This window comes from Notamacropus eugenii, chromosome 5, assembly GCF_028372415.1.
Source record: "Notamacropus eugenii isolate mMacEug1 chromosome 5, mMacEug1.pri_v2, whole genome shotgun sequence".
Classification (NCBI taxonomy): Eukaryota; Metazoa; Chordata; class Mammalia; order Diprotodontia; family Macropodidae; genus Notamacropus; species Notamacropus eugenii.
Window position 1 is genome coordinate 335,490,577 of NC_092876.1, and position 27,341 is coordinate 335,517,917.

The window sequence follows — 27,341 nt, forward strand, 5'->3', positions numbered from 1 at the left end:
CACCCTATCTGATTTTTCCTTTTCCTCCCTGCTAAATCCTCCATGGAAGTCCCAGTCAGCATGTTAACTGGCCTTTCTCTGGATCTCTTTGCATTACACAGGATGGTGACTAGACTAGCTTGGTGAGCCCCATTCTCACCATTACCTGGCCAGTCTCCTTTTCTAATCACACACCTCTTTGACAATATCTTCTGGCTATTTATCCCATTCACATCTTCCTTGGCACCATATCATGGCCTATACAACACACACATCACAATAACCTTCTTTGTCTTTTGGGTAAAGTATGGCTTGAATCCTCTAGAGATTATGGTATTCTGTGATTTGTAGACATACACAGCATCTCCAGAGGAATACTGGGCTTAAAAAGAAATGACTTTATTTTAGACAGGGAAGGAATGGAAAGAACACAAAAATCAAAAGTGAACCCTGCGTAATTACAGTGACCAAGGCTGACCCTGAAGAAGAATTGAGAAAGATCACCTTTTCCTCTTCACTGAAGGGATAAAGGACCATGCACATGGAATACAGCATATCCTGTCAGGTACAGTTTATGTTGGTTAGTTTTGCTGAACTGCTTATTTCAAAAACTTATTATTATAAGGACAAACACATTGGATTGAGGAAGGGAAGGAATATATTCGGAAATTAATGTAATACAAAAATGAGACAAGGATCCAAATTAAAAAAAAAAACTAAAAAAAAATCTAAAACATCACACAATTTCCCAAAGGCATTTGGAAAATTCTCCTCTTCCTAATCAGTTCTGGGTCCAGTTTGATGTTCCTCAGCAGCACCTCTCTAAGATATATGGAATGATCAGCTGCTCTCTTTGGGGTTGTCCATCCTGCTACAAATCAGCTTATATGATAAGAATTTTTCATTCATTTTCAACCATAGGCTAAACATCCTGAAATGCTCATGAACTTGATGAATTCAACACAATGTCATCCAAAAATAGGAACATCTGGAGGATTGGAGGACTTTGCCTGTCCATGTGAAGTGTGCAGTTCTCCTTCATAACAGCAGCAAATATCTTTGGGGAATGTTTTAGTTCTTGCTTGATATGAATAACTAGTGTTGAATAATGTCACTTCCTGCTGTTAGATCTTTCAAGATTTCACATATATGCAGGGGAGAAAACTGTAGGAGGAAAACTTTGAAGGGAGCATCTGGTTGCACAAATACTTTTTGACAGTTAATAGAAAAAAAATCCACCAGACAGTGGGATCTTGTATTCTCTAGTCCTTTCAGTAAATCAGGGCAGTGACTGTGAAGAGTAAACACATGGACTGGCAATTTTCTTGATCAGTTTTTTTTCTCAGTAATAAAGTTCATAATTTTTTTCCCCTAAAAGTTTGCTGTTTAGAGGTTTAAGTAAGATAATTTCTGTAAAGTGCTTTGTAAACTTTAAGCCAGTATATAAATGCCAGTAATTTTTATCATAAACATCCTTAATATTTTTGGTAGAGAAAAATTTGTTATAAAGACCTTTAGAGATCTTTTCATTTTTGCCAGTCTGTTGTCCATCTTCCAGATTTATGCTTAAACATCTCCAGATTGATCTGGCTTATCTCTTGCCAAATATTCTGTAAACCTGTTTATTTCTTCATTGAGTCTCATTCTATTATGAGGCAATACACCTCATATTGTTCCACAGTCTGCCTCCATTAGGGTTTCTACAAAAGTGTTGCTATTCTAACTGGTGTTGCCCTTGACTGTCCTCTCTCTCTGCTTGTCAGTATCATGTATTGGTTGATGATTTCTAGGTTTTCTTAAACTCATTGTGACTATTGATTTATTTTGATTAAACTTCCTTGGAAAATTACGATAATTTGTGTTAATGTCTGTTCTATTCATTTCCCTTTTTTAAGCATTAAGTCAATAAATATTTATTAAGAGCTTATTGTCATTAGCTATTAGATGTGACCCAATGTTCTAACTTGCCAAAATCCTATCATACTTGCTATCCAACCCTTCCAGCTTTATCTCCAAACTTGATAATAATATCATCTATGCCTTCATCCAAGTCATTAATAAAAATGTTTAATAAGTACAGGGTCAAAGAGATATCCCTGGGTCACTTCACTAGATACCTACCAACTCTTTCATGGCTACTGGTTGGGGAGCTAATTATACAAAGGCTGTCCATGGCTAAAGTCAACCAGGAAGAACAATTTTTACACACAAAATTTAGGCTGATAATGACAAAGGAATCCTTTTTTGTAAAAAGACTTTTAAATGAACCATTTCCCCTAATCTGGGATTGGGATTTCAAGCTAGTTATCAGACTATTCCAAGTTACCCATGTTAAGCAAATTTCTAACAGATAGCTAGCAAACTCTTTAAAAACCATCTTTTGTCCTCTATGTAGAACAGGTTGCACAGCGGTGGAGGACCAAATCCAATTGGTCCTGGGGTAAGAACGTTCCATGTTCAAATATGGCCTCTGACACTTATTGGTTGTGTGACCCTGGGCAAGGCACTTAACCTCTATTTACCTGTAAATAAATATTTACTTTCTCATCTGTGAAATGGGAAATAAGAGTACCTACTTCCCAATTATGAGGATCAAATGACATAGTAATTATAAAGTATTTAGCATAGTACTTGACACACAATACATACCATATGTGTTATCTATTATTATTGTATTTATCCGCTGGGTATGTTTCTTTTCAAGGAGCTCCCATTCTAATGTGGGAAACAACCTGCAAATAACTATGAACATACTGTGCACATACATATATATGTACATGAAGAGTAAAGACTTGTTTTAAAATTTCAGATTGGTGTTTATTCTATTACATGCCACACCCTTCTTATTTTTATTTTTCCTAATAATTCAGTATTGATTTTGATCTTGCTATAAGGCATCAAAGGTCTCAAGAGAAAGTTGATTCAGAAATGACCCTCATATGGGTGACCAGTCTTTTCGTATCCATTAATAAATATAATCATCTTCTACAGTTTTGTCTGGTTCTTTTTTTTCCCCACCCCATAGCTAAAGGATTGCATCTAAATCAATAGCTCTAATATATTATCTTTACTATTCAGGAATGGCCTACTTTGTTTTTTTTGCCAATTTTCAATAATCCATGGTAAGCGATCAAGCAGAAAACATAGGAAGGATCCTTAGCAGGTAGACAAGCACTCTCACCACATTTCCTCAGCAACTTTGTGTTAGGAAGCCTCAGTCTAACTTAAGCAATCACAATGCAAAAATTCCAAATTATCTGGGGGGAAAATGAGGTACCCTGATTTAAACTATTTTTCTTCCCCATTAGATTTAGTAGAGTTGCAAACAAACAAAATAACTAGCTTTTGTGGGTTTCTGTTCAGTTCTTTTACTCCATACTTTCACATAGGTCAGTTAATAATGAAATGCACCTATGGCAAGGAGAAAGACAACTAAATATTTTCCTACAAGTGTGAGCTCTTCTTGTAGTGATTCACTAAAATTTTTAGATGAACACACTAAGAAAAAGAATCGTCAATGTTGCATTATAAAATTCTGAATTGAGACGCTCCCAAAGCACCATAAAACTTCAGAGTCAATTTGCAGAGATGCTTAAACATGTTTAATATGGAGGGTGGAGTAAAGGTCAAACAAAACCCAATGAAATGGCATTCATTTAATCCCAGAACAGGTTTTCATTTGAACAATAAGAGGGAGCTCTACTCTCTGGTGTTAAATTTAGAATCATCAAACCAGGATTCAAAGATCTTGGCTCTGCCACCTGTGTGACCTTGTATCTCTTCACCTTTGTAGACTTCAATTTAATCTGTATCCATAGGGTGGGGTCTACTTAATGAACTTTAAGGTCCCATCCAGCTTTAAATCTAGGATCTTTCCTTAAGCGTTCAAATCTAATTTACATTACTTTACAAATAAGAAGCCTAGAGAGGCAACTGACTGGCCCCCGGTCACAGATAAGCAAGTGGCAAAGTTTAGATTCAATTGCAGGATCCAGTCTTCTTTCCATTGGATTGTTTCTTCTCCACAGGATAGGAGTAGGGAACTATTGGCAAAATAACCCAGGACCCTGACTCCAAGGGCCTTTGAAATAGCACCACTTCTCACCCAGTGCCAATAGCCATCATCCTGGGAAGCAACTCCTTATGGAGATACTGCCTACCAACTAATACAGGTGCAGTAGCCACAGCAAAAGACCCAGAAAATAAAACTTTTGCCACCAAAGTCCTTAGCGCTGCGTCACATGGTTCAACATCACAAATGACTGTTAGTTTATCCACAGAAATTATATTAATGGAAATAGTAGCATAAGCTTTGCTGCTGCCCATAAAATCCATGCAACGTCTTCTAATTTAAAACTAAAATCATCCTTACATGCTATCTCCCCCATTAGAATGTGAGCTCCTTGAGAGAAAGTAACACAATGCTTTGCACACAGTAAACGCTTAAAAAAATTTGTTCCTCCCTTTCCCGCTCATAAATGCATTCCCCCAACCTTCTTCCAAAACAGATTTCTTTTAAATACTAAGTTTACTTTTATTTTCAGTTATCACTGCACTACATGAAACTGAACCAATAACAGCAGAGCGTTTAGGGTTTTGCAAGAGTTGTGTCCTTTCTAATAAACTAATCAAAAGGAGTCTATGCTCAAGAGAAACACCATGTGAGGAAAATTTGCCTGTTATTCATGAATTACGAACTAGGCTCTAAACAAACAATGCACCTCACCAAAGTACACGATGCATTCAGCACCTGCTGGATGGAGTTAGCGTTTGCTATAATTCTCTTTTTCTCTTTGAGTCATCTCAGCTCTGTACCTTGCATCATCCCTTACCAGTTCCCTTCCTTTTCCCTTTCAAAATGTAATTTCCTTTATGCTACTAAAATTGTAAAATGTACTATAAAAGTGTGCAGATCCTTTGTATGGCACATTTAAATAAAGAGCAGGCTCAAATTTCTCTATACAATTATTGGATTAATATTCTCATGTTGAGTGTAGTTTCAGTTATGTGAATCACTGTTAGAGGTATGTATATCATACATAGTACAAATCCATTTCAATAATATGTGGAGGCAAAGGGAAGAATCCTGGATATTCCTTTAACTGGCATAAGTGACTGTCTTAAATTGTCATTTTAGTATAAAATGAACAGTCATGTCCATCCTTCCTCCCATGTTTCATTCTTGTATTTTCGTCCAAGGCCAACAGATTAGTAAGCCTCTGCCCACCATTAAAACCCCAATATCCTGTTTTTCTGCTTCCTTATACACATATATATGCATGTATTCCTTTTCTCAAATTCATATCTCATGGAAATTTATTGTAACTTTAAAATGCAAGTAGAATATTGGGAGAATACCAACTGGTACTGCCAACTGGAAACAACAATTGAAAAATGGCTGACATGAAACAACCTTCCTCACAGAGTCAGGGATAAGGTGTGTCTACCTCTGACCCATGAAGATTTTTGAAAATTGAAAGTAGAAAATGACTTAGGGTGAAGCAAGTCTCCCTATGGAGATGTGTTTATTCCAAGATCCATGGAGAACCATGAAAAATTTATTCCATGTATGTTTTCATGATAGAGATATGTTTATCTCTGATCCATGAGAATTTACATGAAAAATCTATGCAAACACAAGAGAAAATAAGGATGGACTTCCTATGCAATCTAAATACTACTTTTAAATCCTCTAAGTATCAGTTTACAAAGAAAGAATTCTCTAAAGACCTTGAGAAAATTTGATTGTTACTATCACTGCTGAAAAGAGAAAAAGGACTATTCTGGGACACATTAAAGAATGTTAAAGAACCTTAATTATTATTTGCAATGATTGAATTGAGACTGAGCTTCCAGACAAGTACAGGCATACATGAGATAAGATGATTGGGTTCCATGTCACCACAATAAAGTGAATTATCATAATAAAACAAGTCACATGAATTTTTTTGTTTCCTAGTACATATATAAGTTATGCTTATAATATGCTGTACTCTATTAAAATACGCAATGGTATTATGTCTAAAAAACAAGGTATATACCTTAATTAAAAAATACTTTATTGCTAAAAAATGCTAACCATTATCTCAGTCTTCAGCAAGCTGTAATCTTTTTGCTGGTGGAGTGTCTTGCCTCAGTGATGATGTCTTCTGACTGATCAGGGTGGTGGTTGCTGAGGGTTGGAGTAGCTGTGGCAATTTGTTAAAGTAAGGCTATAATTAAGTTTGCCCCACCAGTTGACTCTTCCTTTCACTTGAACACTTAGAGGACGTTGTAAGGTTGCTGTCTAATTTTAACATTATTGTGTCCAGGGAACAGGGAGGCCCAAGGAAAGGGAGACAGGTCAACAGTGGATGGAGCACTCAGAGTGCATACATTTATCAATTAAGTTCTCCATAATTCATGGCACCCCAAAACAATTATAATAGTAACACCAAAGATCACTGATCACCACAACTGATAAAATGAAAAAGTTTGAAATAGCGTGAGAATTACCAAAATGTGACAGAGACACATGGACACATGTTGTTGGATGCAGGGTTGTCATAAACTTTCAATTTATTTTAAAAAAAAAATTAGCAAAGTGCAATAAAATGAGGTATGCCTGTAAACAGGAGTCAACTGCTGACTTTGGCTACTCAGCTGCCACTTGGCAGTGGCACTGCTTATACCCAAATAGTGTTTAGAGCAGTGCTGTCAACCACATATTGACTCAGAAAACCACAAATTGATATTGTTACATTTCATTTTGTTAAACATTTCCCAAGTACATTTTAATGTGTTTGTGCTCCCCTGGGGAATGTCTGCCCCTGCAGGTCAGGACAAGTTTCACCCCTCTGATTTCAAGTCTGTATGTGCATACACAATTATATCAATGTGTATTGTTGCTCAGTTATTACTAAAGTATACCCAGTTGGCAATTTGAGAATTACTAGTGAGAAAGTTCTCTCTAGATCACTCAATAGTATGAATTTAATGAAGTGGAGTGGGTGCTTGAGCTCTTCAATTAGTAAATATTAATGAAGAATTATTTTAACTACCCCTAGATTGTTATAGTTATGGGTAATAAATATACAGCAATTAATCAAATGGCATGCTAAGGTTGGGTTACTTACCAGTGACTCCGTGTAAGTAGAACATGAGTATCCTTCTATAGATTATTTGCATCACTCTCCTCGGTGAAAAGGACGCTCATTTAATATTGCATGCCTACATAAAGGGTGGAGTTGGTGCTAGAGTTTGGGAGAAGACCTTCTTGTCCCTTTGGAGAACACAGGTAGTTCCAGACCCTCTTTGGGAAAAAGGAGAACTTAAAGGCAAACATACAGAGGAAAGCTATCTCCAAAGGCTTCACCCCTCCCCTCCTAAATCCCTCATTTCCATCTTTCCTTCCAAGACAGCAAGGGATTTCCTCTTGGATGAAATAGGGGACTATTTCGCTCTTAGATGAGCTAATATATTTTGCTCCAAGTGAGGATGCTCATTATTTACTCTCTGAATTGTCTGATATGCTCTAATCTGTGTAACTTCTTCAATTTGTTTGCTCGTTCATAGGATAAATAGGTTTATTCACTATTATCTGTGCTAGTTTTTTGTGTAGACAGCATCTGGTGCAGAGATCAAGTCTTCTGATATAAGCTAAGTTGTACTCTTTTCTCTTAAAGGCATACCGAAGAGGACAGTTTGAATTTAAGGACAAAATCATTTCCTCTAGAAAAGCAATATTTAAATCACAGAAAGGTTTAATTCTAGTCTAGGATTCCTCTAATAACAGTGGCCAGTCTCATGACACCTTTCTCCTGTGCCCCTTCAGACAGAAATCAAATAAAGTGGGTGAGAGACTAAAGATCTATTCATGACTGTGAATCACACTTAGATAAGCCATGTACACATGTACAAAACCTACATGGGCAACACAAACTTATCTATGTGCATACACACAGACACATACAAAGGGGTGGAAGGAGCAGGTGTCAGGTGAACCTCACAAAACTGAAAGGGACAAAAGAGAGTTGAACGCAGTAAAGAAACACATCAAACAGGGAGACAAAAAGGCATGGGGAGGGCACAGTTAAAAAGAAAGTATAAAGCTGAGGAGGGGATAGCCTCAAGCAATATAAGCATCCTGCTCTACATGAAGGGGATAGGAAGATTAAGAGGGGGGATGTAAGGAAATTTAATAGCGATGCAAAAAAAGACATTGCAACATTTTTGGAAAAGTACAACAGTAGAGAAGGAAGCACAAAAAAGCAGGGCAGTGTTCAAAGTAACACATAGAATTATGATAAACTCTTGGTTTTTTATCAGCTGGCCTAACATGGAGATTTGATTTCATACACAGTCACCTATGTTTAGGTAGGTATATGGAAATACATTTTGGAAGGAGTTAAGTTGTGAATAAATTTTATTATTATAAATCATGTCATTTAAAAATGAGAATATATATGCCTTGAAAATTTCAAAGTGCAACATACATGTCAGCTATCTAGTTCAACGCTTTTGTTGCGCAAATTCAGGAGCTCAGGTAGAGTGAGATAAGTAACACTACCAAACTGGAAAGTCTTTGATTAGGATACTCACAGAGAAATTGTGCATCAGTAATCCAAGAACTAGCCTGACTAAAGTTTGGAGACATTAGCCACCAGATCACTCACTCACACATACACCTGAGGATGACACCACCCCTGCCTGCCCACCTACCCCCTCATCATAAATACACAGACATAGACAAGCACATGCACAGTTGCCCCAAACAAATTAACTCAAAGAATAATTTGCCATGTGGGTCAGTGGAGAGAATACCATACATATTAAGTAATCTTTTCAAATACTAAAATATTTTGGCACCATTATTATATTTTCATTAGTTAACACAAAATTACTAACTGAATCCCTATCAGTACATTTTGTAGCTAAATCACTTACTCAACCTCCGTACTTAAGCGAGTACTACAAGCACGTAAAAGTTTAACAGTGTTGATATCAAACTAAAATTTTTTTTCCTCCTGAGCAAAAGGGTGCAATTTTTAGGCTATAGAAGCACCTCCATAATTGAAAGTCATCCTGAGGGGCAAAAACTATCATAATTTTTATAAATAGTATGAAACATGCTTTTCCAAATGCTGTTTCTTAGGATGTTCAAACATATCCTTATAAAAAAATTTCCTGCAGACATTAAAAAGTTCTTCCTAGATTCAAATGAGGAACACCAGAATGAAGAAAGCACAAGTGGTTTTCCTATTTCTGCTTTTCTAAAAAAAAAAAATTATTATAAAAGGATGCCAATTCAACATCCACAAATAATCAAATACTTTTTTTCTCTGAGTGGCTTCATTTGATGAGCATTCCTTGAAGATTACGATAGAAGTCATGAATGACACCGCAGATACAATACTATGTACTCTTCTGGAATATCAGTAACTAAAAGTTATCAATAATTAACACTACTAGAAAGTTTTTTTTAACATTATGTTCAACATATCATTTAACCTGTACGTTCTCTTAGAGTAAATCCCCATTAGAGTAAAAAAAGAATAAGTAATATCATCCATGCCAGGAAGAATCAATTAAGCAATTGTACAGTTTCTAAAGGATGGATTATTATTGGTCTGTTCTCACTTCTATTCTCTTTCTCACCCAACATATTCTCCCCATAGCTGCCACACTGATGTTCCTAACACAAAAATCTGAAAACACTAACCTATTGAAGATTCTTTAGTAACTCCATTATCTGTAGAAAAAAAACCACAAAATTTTCTGCTTAGCTTTTAAACCCACCACCATTTGGCTCCTATCTACTTTTCTGGTTCTATTTATACTCCATCCCTTCATGCATTTTTTGTGCTGGTCAGACTGACCTTTTAGCTGTTCCTCATATGTGGCATTCCTTCTCCAGCCTCTGTGCCATTAAAAATGTGGTCTCCCTGATCTGGAATGTATCCCCTCACCTCCAACTTTCAGAATCTCTAGCTTCCTTCCAATAACAGTCAAGTGTCACCTTCTTACACATCTTTCTGTATGCCCTGAGTTGTTAATGTCTTCTCTTTCATAAAATTACACTGTTTTTTATTTATTGTGGAAAAAGTGCTGAATCTGGAATGAACTGAGTTCAAATCCCAGCTGTCCCATGTGCTATTGCATGATCTTGGGTACATCATTCCATCTCTCAGCTTTAGTTCCTCACCTACAACAACTAGCGGACTTCTAAGCTCCCTTCCAGCCCTAAATTTAGGCTGCTAAGTTTTAACTCTCCACATAACTAGTAGCAAATACAGGGACACTTTTATTTTTGTATCACTGGGGCCTGGGCAGTTGGTATCTGTTTGCTAAAGGAGAAACTGTGCTCTTTGGGGAAAAAAACAAACAGGAGACAATATGCCCAGCAGAGTATACATCAATTGTAAAATACATAAAGTTCTGAAAGGCATATGCAGGTCAGCATTCGATTTGTTTTCACAAAGTGGCCCAAAAACACAGACTAAATATCTACATATTTTACTAGAACACACATTCCCAATGCTCAAACTTGATTTTTCAAGGCATGATGATGCCAAACATTTCTGAAAGATCTAAACCCATCACAGAAGCTGTATAAGATGAACGAAAAGAATAAAAATGCTATGGAGTCTGCAGCAAACTTTGAATAAATAGCAATGATTTTTAAAATTTTACTTTAAAACATTTTTCAAGAAACAATACTTTTTATACCCCAAAGACTTTTGAGTTTTCTGAATTCAAGTGAAGATTCCAGAGTCAACTTGCTCAGCAATTTTGTTGTCTTTCAGTTGTGCCCAACTCTTCGTGACATCATATGGATTTTCTTGGCAAAAAATACTTGAATGGTTTGCCACTTCCTTCTCCAACTCATTTTACAGAGGAAACTGGAGAAGACAAGGTTAAGTGACTTGCCCAGGGTCACACAGCTAGTAAGTGTCTGAGGTCAAATTTGAACTCAAGATATCGAGTCTTCCTTACTCTATCCACTGCACCACCGAGGTGCCCTGCTCAGCAGTTACTGCACCCAAATTAGATAATGTTAAGTCATTCCTTAATGAACAGAGCAAACAAACTCTGTTGGATTAGGAATCAGAAGAAAATAACCTTTTTTTTTTTTTTTTTAGTAAGAAGGAACCAAATGATTTATTTTATTCAACCCCTTCATTTTACAGATTAAGTAACTGAGACCCCAGGTTGGTAAATGGAATGCAAAAAAGAGTATTCAAATCATATTATAACTAGTGTCATACTGTTATCAGTTACTGCTGAGGGGAAAAAAAAGGAATAAATTCCATCTTAAATTTCCTTTGTACTCTAAACTTGATAACCAAGTACATAAAATCAACTTGAGTGATCACAATCACCTGCATAGAAGAATTCTTGATTTGTCATGGGTACCTATTTTCCCTTGTTGGGAGGGTGTCTATATATAGACCATTTCAAGGAAATCACGGATGAGTTAAATGTTAGCAGAAGTTATTGTACTATGTCAAAATTTCTATAGCTTCTACTCCAATTAAATCCTCAATGAAATGTTGCTTTAAAATATTTTAATTTTAAAGATTCATTCGTCCACACAGCACATGAGAGCAGTGTAGCAGTGGTGAGAGAGCTGGCATCAAAGTCACAAAGCTCTGGTTTCAAGACTTGCCTCTGACACTAGATTGTGTGACTGGGAAAAATCACTGAATCTCTAAGTGCCCCAAGAAGCTCTCTAGGATGATAAATTGCAGAAAAGGTGCTGATTGACACTGCAGATTTAGTTCAAAAAGAAAAGAGAAAAAAGTGGCATACAGATCACAGTATATGTTGTCCTATTTTTTTAAACTTCCAAGATTCAGCGAAGTCTACTGATACTATCTGAGCTGAAAAAATGGATAGACCCATAGTCGTTTTTCTGAACTTCACAGTCAGAAAAAAAGTTGTCAAGAATTTCTTATTAACTCAGTTCTGAACAGGGGAAGTCTATGCTTTTTATTCATGTTTCCAGAAACCTAAGACTGGAGCATTATAGAAAAAATTTATGCCATAGTCATGTAAAAAAAAGAATTCATACTGTAAGAAACACTGAGCACACTCTCCCACAACCTATTAGAAATCTAAACATTTATTTTTTAAAGCTAATCTGGTCCAAAAAGATAAAAATTCGGGAAGGGGAAAAACACATTTAAAATTTTTTTTTATTTCTAGCCCTGAAAAGAACAAAGTTATTGAACATCAAATACAGTAGTTAATGTTGCAGTAACAATTAAATAACATAAGGGATTAAATTAAACAAAAGGCAACATAAAATTTGAAGACAATAAAAAATAATATAGCTACTTGCACCTAAGTTCCACTTCCATCTGCCAAAATAAGGAAGGAGAGAGAAAAGACAACAAATTTTTACCAAAATTTGTGTTTGATTGCACCCTTTTACTACAGAACTAAAATTTAAGAAGAGTTAGTTGGCTTAATTACATTTCTTACTGCCTCTCTATCTGAAAAGGCTAGGGGGGGTGAACCAACTAGATGGCAAGGATCCTTGAAGACAGGGGGTCCAGCATATCTAGCATAGCTCTTTGCTTCTAACAGGTGCTCAATAAATACTTGTTACTTGAGCGAATATATACACTCTGAAAAACTGTTAAACTTGGAGGAGGGGAAGAGGGCAGAGACAGGAAGACAATGGATTTTAAAACTTTCCCTTGGACATCTGGTTTTTGTATTGTTACACTTCAAATTAAAGCTATGAAATTGCACTGCAAAACACCCAAAGCAAATCCTCATCTGGATGTCTGTAACCATAACCTCAAATAACTGGGCACTGAAATGTAAAGATGCTCACTGGATTTAAAAGATTTCTAAAGTGTTACCAATTCCTTACGCATCCAATTTTCCTACTACTCCTATTTCTCTCTACTACTGTCTGAGATGTACTAAGATTATAACTAGCTAGGACATGGCATACACAATTCATCTCAAAAGTTCATTTAAAGGTCCCCCAAAAGAAACACTCAAAGATACTTTAAAAACTATATTTAAAAGGCACAGGTTAATTTTGGATTGATGGTTGGCTTAATTAAGTTTAAGCAGCTTAACAGATGTTGGGAAGATCAGATTAGTTTATGTAATCCTAGTCTCAGGACTTACATGGCTTCCTGGGATTATCTATCCCTAAAGTTTTTGACACCAGAAAATGGGGACAGGTAACCAACCTAATGGCCACCACAAGTCACAGCTTTCATTGTAGTACTAAGTACAGTACTACAACATAATACCCTATAAAAAGAGCTCAACTATTAAGGTAAATCCTGGATATGAATGAGACATTTCAACCCAAAGTGAAAACAAAAATAAGTTTAAAAGGCAACTGCTTAAAAAAAAAAAGAATCTTGATTCAATTAAATTTGTTCTTTCAACAAGATCAGAAGGACATTTTAATTGTTAAAAATTAATAAATCACAATTCCTTATTGCTCTTAAACTATTTTGTTTAAAATTTACAAATTTCAGAAATAAAGTATATTCATATGATAGATTAGTTTATCTTACTAAGTAAAGAACAGACTGGGGTTTAGGTCCCATATCCCAGGAGTCAGATTTTCATGATGCACGGTCCATTGCCGGCAATGGACATAAAGGGCACCATCAATAAAAAAAGATTAAATATAATTCCAAACTCTTCCTATAAACCAAAAAGCCCTTTACTGAGTCACGTGCTTAAAAATGGGGGCACTGACATTGTATCCAGTGAACATGCTTTCTATGGCTCATGTATAGAAAAAGAAGCTATTTATAAACTCAATACCTGAAGCTACTGCCTTCTTGAGGAATGATCGTTGCAGTTTGATCATTAGGTTTTTCACTCCATTGGTAGGATGGTTTTTATATAAGTCTACCTAGTGACTGCTTACAAAGCAGAATGTTAACAAGTTGAAACTCAAGAGGCACTAGAGTTTTTCAAAGGGAATAAGGCATTTTGTTGTTGCAAAGTGATAAAATAATAAACCACTGCAGAAGGGCCAATAATAGCAAGAAAAATAAAAATCAAGACAGACTGAAATCCAGAGACCATTCTACTAAGTGCTCTAATTACAGTTATGTTTTATGATTTTGACAAAAACCTTTCGGGTAGTCATTTCTATTTATCACGGCTATATCTTAACATGGACATAAGAAGAAATTAAATATGGGCCAGCTTCCTTTGATGACAAGGTAAACATTTTAAGAAATGTTTATTTTCCCATTTTTCAGAAAGTATCCCTAACAGTTAATTTTTCTTACTCATAATTTGGCATTGCTGGTGTATGGCTAAGTAATGTGGGTTGAGTAGAAGCAACTGCAAGAAACAAATTTTTTTTTAAGCTCCTGGCATTTTAGATGAGGCAGCATAGCTTCTAAGAAAAGGTTCCTATTAATAATGAACACAATAGGTGAGAGATGATTCTGAACATCAAAATGTTTTTAAAAATCGAGTCAAAATTTAAACAGAAAGAATGCCGTATAGACATCAAAATATATTTCATACTTATTTACTTCCCTTTTCCAATTTCCTGGTACACAAAATTTAGAACTTTACATGAATTCAAAATGATTACCTCCTAATTTAAACTTATAGTAACTCAGTAAATGAAATGATCCACAAGTCCTTTAGCAGCAGTATTTGTGGAATTACTTATGTCAACCTAGCCAGTAAAATATTGGTGAAGTTTTGGGACCTCTCCATAATTCAAGATGAATCTCCCCAGTTTGTAACAAGCTTTATCCCTGTGAGATGTCTTTAAGCTTCTCCTCTCTCTTCATTAATACAACTACATCTGTTCTGGGAATACCAAGTTTCAGTTCACATATTTTCAAGTCTCTAACTTATCTTATAATATTCCCCAATACATCAAATTATTTGTGTATTTTAAATGGAATACATATATTTTAAAAAGGTATTTAATATTCAAATCCTGAAAATCCAATGGTTATCGCATTATTTGCCGTTGGGATTAAAAAAAAAGTTACAACATATACACAAACTTATTTGATAAAAGTAAAAAAGAGGCACCAGCCAAAGCGATAGAATCCAAGTTGGGGAAAGAACAAACCGTTTGGTTTCTGAAACCAAGTACACAGTAGGAGATAACTTTGAACTGTAGCCAATACAAATCCAACGGAACAGAAAGGAAGATGAAAATTGCAGGGACACAGTTGCCAACGGGCTCCTCTCTTCCTCTGCCTCTGATTTAATTAAAAAAAAATCCTCCTCTCTACTTGTAACTTTCACTCCAAACATCACCACCATGATAATTCTAAAAAAACCTTAATTTTAATCTCCCTAAACCCCCCTCCCCCGAAAAAAACCCCACCTTCCCTTCCCTTCCTCAAAATGGTCTGTAACAACTAAAATGTTATTGAAGGTAACAGTGCTTTAAGTAGCTGGTCCTGGCTTCTACACAAAATTAAATCATAGGAAGCCTCTTTTCTAATATAAGAAGGTACATAATATCTATCACACTTGCTTTAATTTAGGCATGAGAAAAAATTTCTCAAAGCAATCCAAAAGGAGTAGGTAAAGGAACAGGAAGGATAGGGGAAAATAGGAAAGGAGACTAGCAGATCAAACAAATGCCTTTCTCTGCAAGCTTGAATCTGCCATTCAAGTATCGAAAATACCCGAAAGGGTACAATGAATGGGATCTGTTACAGCAAAGTCAGCAAAAACAAAATAAGATACAAATTCCAAGCTTGATAAATGGCACTGCTGGGCTGTTGGCAGAAAGGTGAAAGGCCAGTGATTCAGTTCACAATTTCTCTTGGACCCTAAAAAGGGGTTGCTTTGAGAGTCATAATAATTCTTTTCCTTAATTTTGTCTTAGGTGTCTCTAGGGAGTGGGGACTGGTTCCCCCCACCACCCTAGTGTGCTGACAATTTTTTTCAAACCCCTAAAAAGAGTAATAATTTTGTATGTTATAAAGACTTCTTTTTAAAAAAAAAATGACAAAAGAAAGATGAGGCCACAAATGGCAAGGCTATTAACGGTTACTCTTCATTGCTTCTTTAGCTGCCATGATCAGCGGTGTCAAGCTAGACAAAGGTTTAGCCAGTTTCAGGAAGGGATGCTGCCAGAAGAAAAAAAAAATAGAATGGTAAATTTGCAACTCACTTCTCTCACTGAACCCTAAAGATTGCTTTTATAGCCTCTAACACAATTAAACTAGAAAACTGAATACATTTTTTATACATTAGAGTTAAGATAATACCACCACATATTAACAGGTTAAACCAGCATCTGTATTTTTTACTGAATAAGCTTATCTAGCCATGAACTACCAATATTTGACACTTGGATGGAACTGTGTTTTCATCAATGTGGCCAGTCCCCTCTACTGATGCAGACCATCTCCAAACCACCTCATCCAGGTTTGATTCTCATCCATGTTTTTCAATAAACCTTTCACATGGGATTTACCTACTCCACTACTGATACACTGTCTTCTTGGTATCTAAAAGGTGACTAAACTAAAACACTTGTTGTTCAGTCATGTCTAACTCTTGATGATCCCATTCTTGGCAAAGATACTGAAGTGGTTTGTCATTTCCTTCTCCAGTTCATTTTATAGATGAGAAGACTGAGGCAAACAGGGTTACGTGACTAGCCCAGACTTACACAAGTAACAAGTGTCTGAGACCAGATTTAAACTCATGAAAATGAGCCTTCCTGAATCCAAGTCCAGTGCTCTATTCACTACATCACCTAGCAATCCAAAACACTTGTATTCTCTATTCTCTTTCATCCTACGGGATCTTAGGATTCTTAGCTTTAAGGGCCCACTCACAGCATGAGTAACCCCATTACTTGTTATGATCATTCAATCCATATACATATATATACATAACATACACACATATAAAATCATATACTACACACACACACACAATGAATACACATATATAAAACCCTGGTTCTTGCATACAAGCCACTGTTGGCAGCATACTTTAGCCCACTTATATTTATCATGGTTTGTTTTTTTAGGGGAAAGGGAGGATGCAGGAATCCTTTGGGTTACTTGTAATTTTGATTCTTACAAGACGGTGGTATTTCATGATTTACAACCATGTAACACTCACCACAGCACTGATGTTAAAAAAAACAAGACTTTTGAAACAGCATTGTCCAAATGTGTTGTAGCCCTTCTCAATTCTGAGCCCATTTTATTGTCTATATTCCTGTCCAAGACATACATACACACACACACACACACACACACACACACACACGTATTTCTATTGGCAAATACCATGGGCTATGTATCTAGCTGAATGTCATAGAATGGGCATTGGATGTTTCCCATCCAGGTTTTTTCAGTTTGGATGATTCGGCCAATTCTTTTCCCACTACTGTGAATTTCCTAGAGAAGGCTTGATCCTGTACTGGAGCTTGATGCAATTAGTACATAATCCATAAACAGAACACTTGGAGAATGTTAGCATCAATAAGGAATACTTCTTTTGTTTAGACTCTGCTTGGGATAGCTTCCATGAAAATGGTGATGACCTTAAACAAATCTATTTTTCCTTGTTTTACACCTCATCCTGATGCCAAAATTCCATAGACTGTTGAAAAGTACAGTTATGAATAACTTGAATGTGCGAGAATCCTCACTTACAAGGAAAGTCTTTATATTATGTCTAACTCAGTCAAGTTACTTTTTTAAATCAAAAAACAAAACTTTGAACTTTGTTGCCTACACCTCTCAATCAGTTGTGTAAACTAAAGAGGTAAGCCACAGAAAATCATCTATAAAAACCTACCTGTTCCCTTTTAATATAGAAGAAGAAAAAAAAGTAGGTGCAGGCATTGAGTACTGCTGATGTTTTTTGCAGGGGGACATTTAGTTTGTTCTTTTTCCAATACATCTATTTCATTGTGGAATTTTTTTCTTTGAGATATCATAAAAATCAATTCCTAGGAAACTTTAAAATTGTCTCACCTCCAGCATTCGTAGTATTATCTGGCAAGATCATAGTCTCATCTACTTAAGCATCGCTTCCACTTCTCACAATTTATTTTAATGCTGAGATGGCAGAGTCCAAATGTGGTAGATTGATTATTGTTACTGATGAAAATTCATCACTTTAAAATCAGGAGATTTATTCCATTTTGTGACTGTTGTCCTTTTGGGTTAATCTAAAAATATTCTTTGGACACTCTAGACTTGTGTTGTTGTTCTGTCATTTCAGGCATGTCCAACTCTTCCTGACCCCTTCTGTGGTTTTCTTGGCAGAGATCTTGGGGTGGTTTGCCATTTCCTTCTCCAGCTCATTTTGCAGATGAGGAAATGGAGGCAAACAGGATTAAATGGCTTGTCCAGTGTCACACAGCTAGTAAGGGCCAGATTTGAACTCAGGAAGATAAATCTTCTTGACTCCAAGACCAGCACTCTATCTACTACGCCACCTAGATACCCACTCTAGGCTTACTAGGGCTCTAAGCATGTTGCCTAATTGATTGTCAGTGGTTCTTCTCTACTACTACTGAGTCCTCTATCATCTTCCTCTATTATTTTGAAGGTGACCTTGTACTATAAATCAACACTACCCTTGGCTGCCACGTATCATTTTCTAACAGGTTATTTGCTAAAACTAAGGTGGCTTCTGGGTTCTTTTAGTCTATTAATTTAGTGATCATTTTGCTCTGATTAAACTTCTCTAATAAATTGTGATGGTCAATGTTTTTACTCTAGACTGTTTCCTACAAGATATGTCCTATAGCCTATCCTATAGGGTAGGAAGCTATCTTATTCCAGTATTATTCTGTCTTTACAATTTTCTGCCATAGATGTGATATTTACTCTGACTTTAGCTCTAATGAGTTAATAAACTAGCCAAAGATGGCTGATATTTAAATGACAACTATATCTATAACCAGTCATCATGACAAGACACAGTCAATTTCACTTTTAAAGACAGTTGGGACTCACCACCTTTGTTATCTTTTGGCCTTCTTCTTGAAGGATTGTGAAGAGTTTATGCAACATTTAGCCTCTTCTATTTCTTGATCCTAAACCATATTTTCTACCAGCTTTCATCATATTCGTGCCCATTTTTGTACTGAAGTCATGAAACATCAAGATATGTGTTAACTTTGCTTTGTGGATCCTGAACTGTTTCCCCTCCCAAAATATCTCTATTTCTCTTCATCAGTCAGCAAGTATTTATTAAGTACATAGCATTGTGCCAGACACTGTGATTACAAAAGGGGGAAAAACAAATCTACGTCTCTAAGGGGTTTACATCTTACTAGGAAATAACATGAACATATAAAAGTAAATTCTAAATACAGGGTATCCCCAAAGTTCTAGTGCAGTTTTATAGCTATCAAAGCTATAGAGGTTTTTAAAGCTATAAAATAGCAGTAAGACTTTTGGGATACCCTGCATAGACAAAGTAAATACAAAACTATTTTTTTTGCAGTGAATGAAAGGCATTAACAATTAGTACCTCTAACAATAGGTACCTCTATTAGTACCTCTTAATTAGGAAAGGCCACTAGAGCTAAATTTTGATGGAAACTAGGGAATCTAAGCAGTGGAAGTTGAGGAAGGAGTTCAATTGAGGCATTAGTCAGCCTGTGCAAAGATAACAGTGATAGAAGATGAAATATGGTATATGAGAAACAGCAAACAGTCAGTATGGTTGACTATAAAGTGACTAAAGGAGAGTAATGTTCACTAAGTCTGGAAAAGCAGGCTGGAGCCAAATTCTATTTGTTTTAGAAACAACAGGGAACCACTGGAACTTTCTGAGCAGAGTACTACAATGAAAGACCTCTATTTTAGGAATCTCACTTTAAGCCTAAAGAAGGGAGAGATTTGAGGTGGCAGGGAGACAAATAGAGGTTTTTGTAACACAGATCTAGAAGTCATCTACATAGTGATGATACTTGAATCCAAGGCAGTTAATGAGACGATCCAATGGAAGTGATAAGATACAACTGTATTTACGGTGGCACATTTGCTTGAGTCATTGTGAGCCCTAAAAAGTATTGGCGAAATGACCTTCCTTGTTTCCTTTAAAAGTATAATGAAGCCAACTTGGGTCAATTTCTTTATTCTCCTCTCCGAGGGGAATCTGTAAGTCATCATTCCACTTAGTTATTTCTTTATGTCTTCTGGTTTCTGTCATATCCAGGATATCAATAAGGATGTAGATAAAAGATCTCATGGGTAGAGTACCAACAGCTAAAAATTAATGGTTATATAAACAGTAAAAATATTACAATTCTTAGCAACCTCTACTCCCTTTACCATGAACTCCACTACAGAGGCAGGAGGACAAATTCCTTGTGAGGGAATTGTGTAGCATTTTTCATTTCATGGATTGTTCTGGCAAAAAAACACTGGAAGTAAGCCACTCTGTATTGAGTTAGATTGTTCCTTAGCCAACAGACACACCATTTACACAAAGACCTTTCAGCTTGTTAGAAATGAAGAAAACCTGTCTTCAAAAACTCAAGGGTAAGTTGTAAACTACAATGAGGCATGGAAGTATGACTTCTGCAGAAATTTCATCAAAATGGCTTCAATAATTAGAAAAATGAGAATTTTCTGTTTTTCCAACATTCATGAAGCCTTCATTTCAATGAACCACAGATACATCAGTGTAAGCAGTGATAAGGCCAAGGTACAAAAACTCGATTTTACAGTAGATGAAGCCTTGGTATTGAACACTAATGGCATTTTACTTGTTTTCTAAGTAATGAAGTAATCAAACTTTTGAAATGGCTACCATCTTACTTCTGATTCCAAAGATCAAGGTTTTCTGGTACATTCCCTCCCTATTAACAAACTTACCTGTAACAATTCTTTGGCTGAACCCCTTTTTTCTACATCCATCTCCAAACACCGATTTAAGAAATCTCTAAATATTGGGGAGAGTTTCTCTGGGTTCTGAAGTTCAGGAGTTCCATTTGTTGCTATTAGATACAAGGCCTAAAAACAAAACAATATTGTCAGAATTGTTAGCTTTGAAAACTCAAGCTTTTCTTCAGGAAGATGGTATAGCACCTCTATTTCGCGGGTCCCTCAATTCATTACAGATATTACCCCTAAACATCTTAAGGGAAAATTTATAGTGGTTTTACCCATTTGATAATAACATTATTGTTATATTTGTATTTTTTACACTCATCTTTCATCTGTGTTTTAGATTGTGTATTAAAAAAAATAATCTTAGGACAACGGGTCATGTCTTTTGAAGGTCTTAGTTTTCTCCTGGGGAAAATACCTTTACTAGACTAGACGCTCTCTAAGATTCCTTCCATCTTGAATATTCTGTGTCCACACAGATAGCTCTAAGAAAGCCAATGACAATCATCTCAGAAGCTTAGAACTATCTGGCTGAGATCATCTAAATGATATATGATGTGTGTATGCTGATCAAATTACTATAAAGGGCTAACACTAACCAAATTGTGAAGCATGAATGAAATTCATAAACAAAGGAGCTCTAACTTTGACAAGAACATGGTAATTTTATTCTTTAAAGTACTAGATAATAAATGGAATCTCTATAATTTTGAACATCTTTTTTAAAGGAAAAGCACTGTTCTAAGAGGACAAGAATGGCAATTAGTGTCAAATGAGAGGAGCATTTAAAGACTGAAACAATTATAACAACTGAAACATTAATAAAACTCTCACCTAAATACTTAATATCTTTACTAAGATTGGATTCAAACTGAAGAGGCAGTAATGTGTAGTATACAGAGCTCTGAACTTAGAAGAATGAAGTCTTGGATTTGAATCCTGCCTCAGACACTTTCTAACTGTGCATGCCCTGGCCAAGTCATTTAGTCTCTTTTAGATTCAATTTTCCTCACGTATAAAATGGAGATAATAATAGGACCTACCTCATAGAGCTGCTGTAAGGGTCAAATGAAATAATATGCATAAAATGCTTTGTAAATTTTAGAGTACTAGGTAAGTCAGCTACAGTCCCACTGCCTCCTGGTTTTCTATACAGAATAGGCCTGGTAGATCGCTGTTGTGCCAGAAGTAAACTTACCCTCAGGGGATTCTCATTAAGGTACGGGGGCTCTCCTTCTACCATCTCAATCGCCATAATTCCCAGAGACCAAATGTCCACTTTAGGCCCATAAGCTTTTCGTGTGACCACTTCTGGTGCCATCCAGTAAGGGGTACCCACCATTGTACTTCTTTTGCTCTGCTCTGGGGTGATCTGAGCACAGAAACCAAAGTCGGCTGTATAACAAAACAACAGTTTAGAGTTATTATCTAAGCCTCAGAAGGCACTCCAGTGCAGCTTAGAAAACCATTTGTATATTAACTACTATTTATAACTTTCTATACCCTATGAAATTTATTGCTTTTAAAGAGGTTAAAAAATATCCACAGTTTTATTGGAGAAGTAAAATCAATAGGTTTGTGTTATAGATGTTAAGGTTCTTATTGAATAATCTCTCTGGTTATCTCTCTGTTTTCTCTTTTGTGTAATAAAAGGATTATACTAGATCTCCTCTAAGATTACTTCTAAGTCTAATTTGTGATGCTATTTTTTTTTAAATGCATTAAAATATTTATCTATGACCCTATGATTCTGAGGCAGGAGATTTTATATCATATTGCTACAGAAACTCCCAGGCAGAGGTATATTAAGTCAACATCAACAACTGGCTCTCTGAAAACACAAAACATACTTTTAAGTTTAATCTGCATGAACATTTTGTCTACCACTTTCTTAGGACTTGACAATCAAGAAAACAGTAAGTCAGGCCCAGATTTGTGGCATTTGCAATCTCCAAGGTTTTTTAAGTGCTCACACTGAAAATTGAACAACAAATTCTTATGAGCTAGTATGAGCTGGACTTCCAAGACTCAAAAAGCTTTCAGACAACTATACACAGTTAGATATACTTAACTACTATATTAGCTAGCACTGACAATTCAAATCCCCTTTTGGAGAATCTAAAAAAAGATTCTTCTCCATAAAAGACACTAGCCTTTGTGTAAGTTGTGTAGTAGTAGCAGTAGCAGTAGCAGTAGCAGCAGCAGCAGCAGCAGCATTGACTTCTTTAAAAGTAGCAGAAATTAGAAAAATGCCATCTTTTACTCACTGAGTTTAACTGATCCTTCCATTCCCAAAAGCACATTGTCACTTTTGATGTCTCTGTGAATCACCTGATTGGCATGTAGAAATTCCAGAGCTTGTAAACACTGAATAAGAGAAAAAACATTTGAATAGAAAACAGGTGCTGGGCATAACCAACTGCTGTTCAAACACAATGAGCTATAGTAGTATCCTTCAGAAGGCACAATGGTGTGATGTTAACAAAAGACAAATCCACTAGCATACACACCACACTTATACAAAAAGATCACTATGATAACATCATTTGACTTATTTGATTTTTCTAAACTTACAGAGGCAGAATACATGACAAATTTAAAAGAAAAACAATAGTTAACCACTGACCCTTCTGAAATACACTGAGAAACAAAGTGAAGCAATATCAGTTTGGCATCCCAAGCAAACAGATTTGGACATGGCAGGGGCTTGGAGATCACTTAGTCCACCTCCCATTTTGCAGATGAAGAAACTGAGGTTGAGAGGCAAAAGTGATGTGCTCAGGGTCACAAAAGCAGTAAGGCAGTAAGTTTAAAAGCCAAGATGTGACTATAAATCCAGAAACCCCTGCACCACAAATGCCTTGGACCATGCACTAATCCCTGCTTCATAATGAAGATCATGATTGCACAAGACACTTTAAATGCCAAGTTATGCAGTAACTCAAAGACTCTTCTAATTTTTTATATCTTCTAGGATACTTTGACCTACAAAAGACTATAGATCCAGCCAGCACCAGATCTGTAGCCTCTGATCTGAATTCAGGTTCAGATTCTGGCTCTCTGCTGCTCACTGTTACCTGTCAGGTAAATCCCTTGACCTCTCTGAGACAAAGGTTCCTCATCTTTGGAACACAGGGGAGCACACTACAGCAAAGGGGTCCAACTCCATGCAGCTCATAATAGACTAAATATAGTTGGGAAATATTTGGCAAAATAAATAAAAACACAAGGAAACATAGATAATATTACATTTAAAAACTAAGTCAATATACAGCCCACAGAGATCCTCACATACAGACTAGTGACTAGATGATCTCTGGGGTCTCGTCCAACTCTCCACATGGGATGTGAAACTCATCTACTGATTAGTCTGTAATCTTAGGTAAATCTGTTCATATTTATGCACAGCGTCCAAATGTATAAAACGAAGTTGAACTAAGTATTTCTAAGAATCATTTTATTTCTAAAATTCTATCATTGTCTCATCATTTAAAAAAAAATTCACTTTATGTAGCCAAAGAAACTGGAAACAAATTGGGGTTCCCTTGATTAGGGAAGGAACAGTTGAACAAATTGAAGTATATTAAGTATGTACTGCACTGAAAGAAATGATAAATTCTTGGAAACAAGGAAATATATAAAGTGATTCATAACAAAGGAAGCAAAACTAAGAAACCAGTATACACAACTACTACAATGAAGTCAGTGAAGCACACCAACCCAGATTAAATACAGTCAGAGGCAGCATGGCAAGGTAGATAGTAAACTGTACTGAAGAGTCAGAGAGACTTACATTCAAATCCTACTTTAGAAACTGCATAGTAGATAAGTCACAACTTCTCTTTGTGCCTGATTCCTGACTGATACTGGTTCCAGAGGTCAGATGATAAAACATGCCTCCCTCCTAAAAGTCAAATGTGCTAGCTCTGTTAGCTGATTGTGCTTCACTATTTTAATTTGTTGTGAGGAAGAATTCTATTTCGGAGTGGAAAGGAAGTGAGAAAACCATTGTCTTATAAAAAACAAAAGGCAATAGTAAAAAAAAAATTTTTAAAGAATGAACTTGTGGTCAAGTTCATTTGAATTTACAAGTTCATTAAGTGCATATCAGAGTATCAAAACAAATACGAGAATCTGAGTGACCTGGTTCTATGTGGTTATTTACCCATCTGACAAAGGCTAAGTTTTCTTTGTTCTCTTCTGTGGAAGGGATCCAACCAAGTTACTTAACATTCTGCAGGTATTTAGAACCACAGGCATATTCTTACAAAGAGAATAATGGTAACAAAAACAAAAGCATATTTCACTCATTTAAGTGTCTACTATATATATGCAACACTAATCCAGGTGCTAAGAAAAGATAATAGATAAGACTGTCTCTGGCTTAATGAACTTATTAACAGAACAAGACACAAATATGTAACTAGGAAAAAAACTACTTGATAAATGAAAGCATTAAACTAAAACAATGTGGGGTGGGTAGAGGAGGAGGACAAGAACATTAAATAGAAAACAAATTCAGACTCCTCTTCGTTAAAATTTTCACTGTTTCTCTTCGACACTTGGTCAGATAGCTTCTTCTTCTTCTCTAAATAGAAAAATTACTCTGAAATTTTAGAATTTACTGCCTAAACACTTTCTAATGCAAACAGAAACCACAAATTCTAAACCATCTACCAAGGAAGCTATTTTTTTTTCCTTATCTCAATTATATGGTATTGTGTTTAATCACCAAAACTATTTGTCACCCAACTGGAAAACTCAGTTGAGCTGCTCAAATATGTTACCTTCCCACTGGCTTATCCCATTTAGCAAAGTAGCACAAACAATCAACATCCAGACTTTTACTCTTACATGATCTAATCCAATCACAAGTTTTCAGAAAAGAATAAATGTGAAGGGTCAGTAGCTCTAACAGGAGTTACACACATACCTTCTACTTTGGTTTAAAAGAAAGAAGTCCACACAGAAAGGACAGGATCAAAGAAAGAACATTACCACATCTTAAGGTAAGAAAAAGGGCAAGGGGGTTGGAATTAAGAAGCTAACACCAAAGGATCTGTTTAAAATCTACTTTGTACGGTTAAGACAGCAAAAAAGCAGAGACCTGGAGCAACATAGTGGGTTTTACTGACTTATAACCTGAGCTCTCTAGAGGTCCAGACTTTATCCCAAGACACCGGAATGTGTGAGCTCTCAGACTACTCCAAAGGTAGCTGAGAGCTCACATGTAAAGTAAATCCAAATGGAAATAACTTCTGAAGACTTTTCACTAAGAAAACTTTTCTACTGCAATTTCCTAGGAACATAATCAGTTACATTATTAAAACACATGGCATAGACTTTCCTTCCTGCACCCCCACCTAACCATTTTAACAAGAAAACACAAGACCCACCTCTCTACACACAGCAGCAATCTGTGCTTCATCCATGCACGTCTCTGTTACAACATCAGTAAGAGACCCTCCAGCAAGGTATTCCATTACCACAAATAATTCATCCCCTACAAGATAACTAAAAACAGAAGAAAAAAATAAACATTCTTTTCTATTAGATTCACAGCAATCTTCACTCAAATACTTTCTTTGCAGTTGATTTTAGTTCTGTTAACATCACTAAGAATCATCTAAATTGATGATCCATAATAATTCCATAATAGAGGATTCCTCAATCCCATCGAATTTACACTTAGCATTCCCTTATTGAAATAAACATAAGAAATGAAAACTATCATGACATTCTATTTACCAGCCAAGAATCAGTAAGTAAACTAAACAGAATCAACGATAGTTGTGACAGAGCACTCAAAAGAGCACACTGGAAATGATACAAATAGATGAGAACAAGAAACATTCCCCAAGAGATAAATGGCCAAAGGATTTGAACAGGCAGGCTACAAAATAGAAAGGTAAGCTATTAGTAACCAATACCACAACAATGATGATGAAACATGATTTTCATCTTTTGGCAAAAAGGTGATGGAGGAAATGAGACATAGGCTGTCAGACAAAGCCTATGTGTGGATTTGTTTGGAGAGACTATACCTTTTGTTATATGGAAGGGCTAGAGGGTTTTTGGTGGGGGGAAAGGGGTGGGGAAGGGAGTAATAGGAATTATGGGGATGTAAAACAAAAAGATCATCAATAGAACATTTTTAGACACACAAAAAAGAACAGGATGAAATTCAGTAGGCAACAGACAAGACTGTTTTGTTAGAGTGTCAAATTCTATATGTACTTTAAAAAACTATATTCTACAACTTCACAATTTCATATATAATTCTTTCTCTCATGTTTTGTATACTGAAATGCTCATAATGGCTGTTTATTAAGTTCACAATAAAAAGAAAAATGTAGAAATTTTTAAAGTCACATTAGATAATGGCCTTTCACTTTACTTTATGAAGCCATATAGAACATCATCCAAAACTTACAGACTCAACAAATGTAGTTCTAAAAACCTTGGTTAAGTGTCCAAATCACAAATCAGAAGTAACAAATCATAAAGAGAAAGGTTAGCGAGCTCTGG

At 35.9% G+C, this 27,341-nt stretch overlaps 1 protein-coding gene across 3 annotated transcripts in view; it reads right to left on the bottom strand.

Annotated features, from left to right (window-relative positions):
- The window catches only part of PAK2 (p21 (RAC1) activated kinase 2), a 131,914-nt gene that overhangs the window by 13,904 nt on the left and 90,669 nt on the right, over nt 1-27,341 (bottom strand). For 2 of the 3 annotated variants that reach the window (XM_072613643.1, XM_072613642.1), the window contains exons 11-14: nt 26,210-26,327; nt 23,081-23,180; nt 22,012-22,208; nt 20,799-20,936 (exon numbers count right to left, since the gene is read on the bottom strand). In XM_072613643.1, the coding sequence (XP_072469744.1) occupies nt 20,799-20,936; nt 22,012-22,208; nt 23,081-23,180; nt 26,210-26,327 (553 nt within the window). Of the gene's footprint in view, nt 1-14,158; nt 16,065-20,798; nt 20,937-22,011; nt 22,209-23,080; nt 23,181-26,209; nt 26,328-27,341 lie in introns of those variants that run through there. The other variant, XM_072613644.1, reaches the window with a different exon arrangement.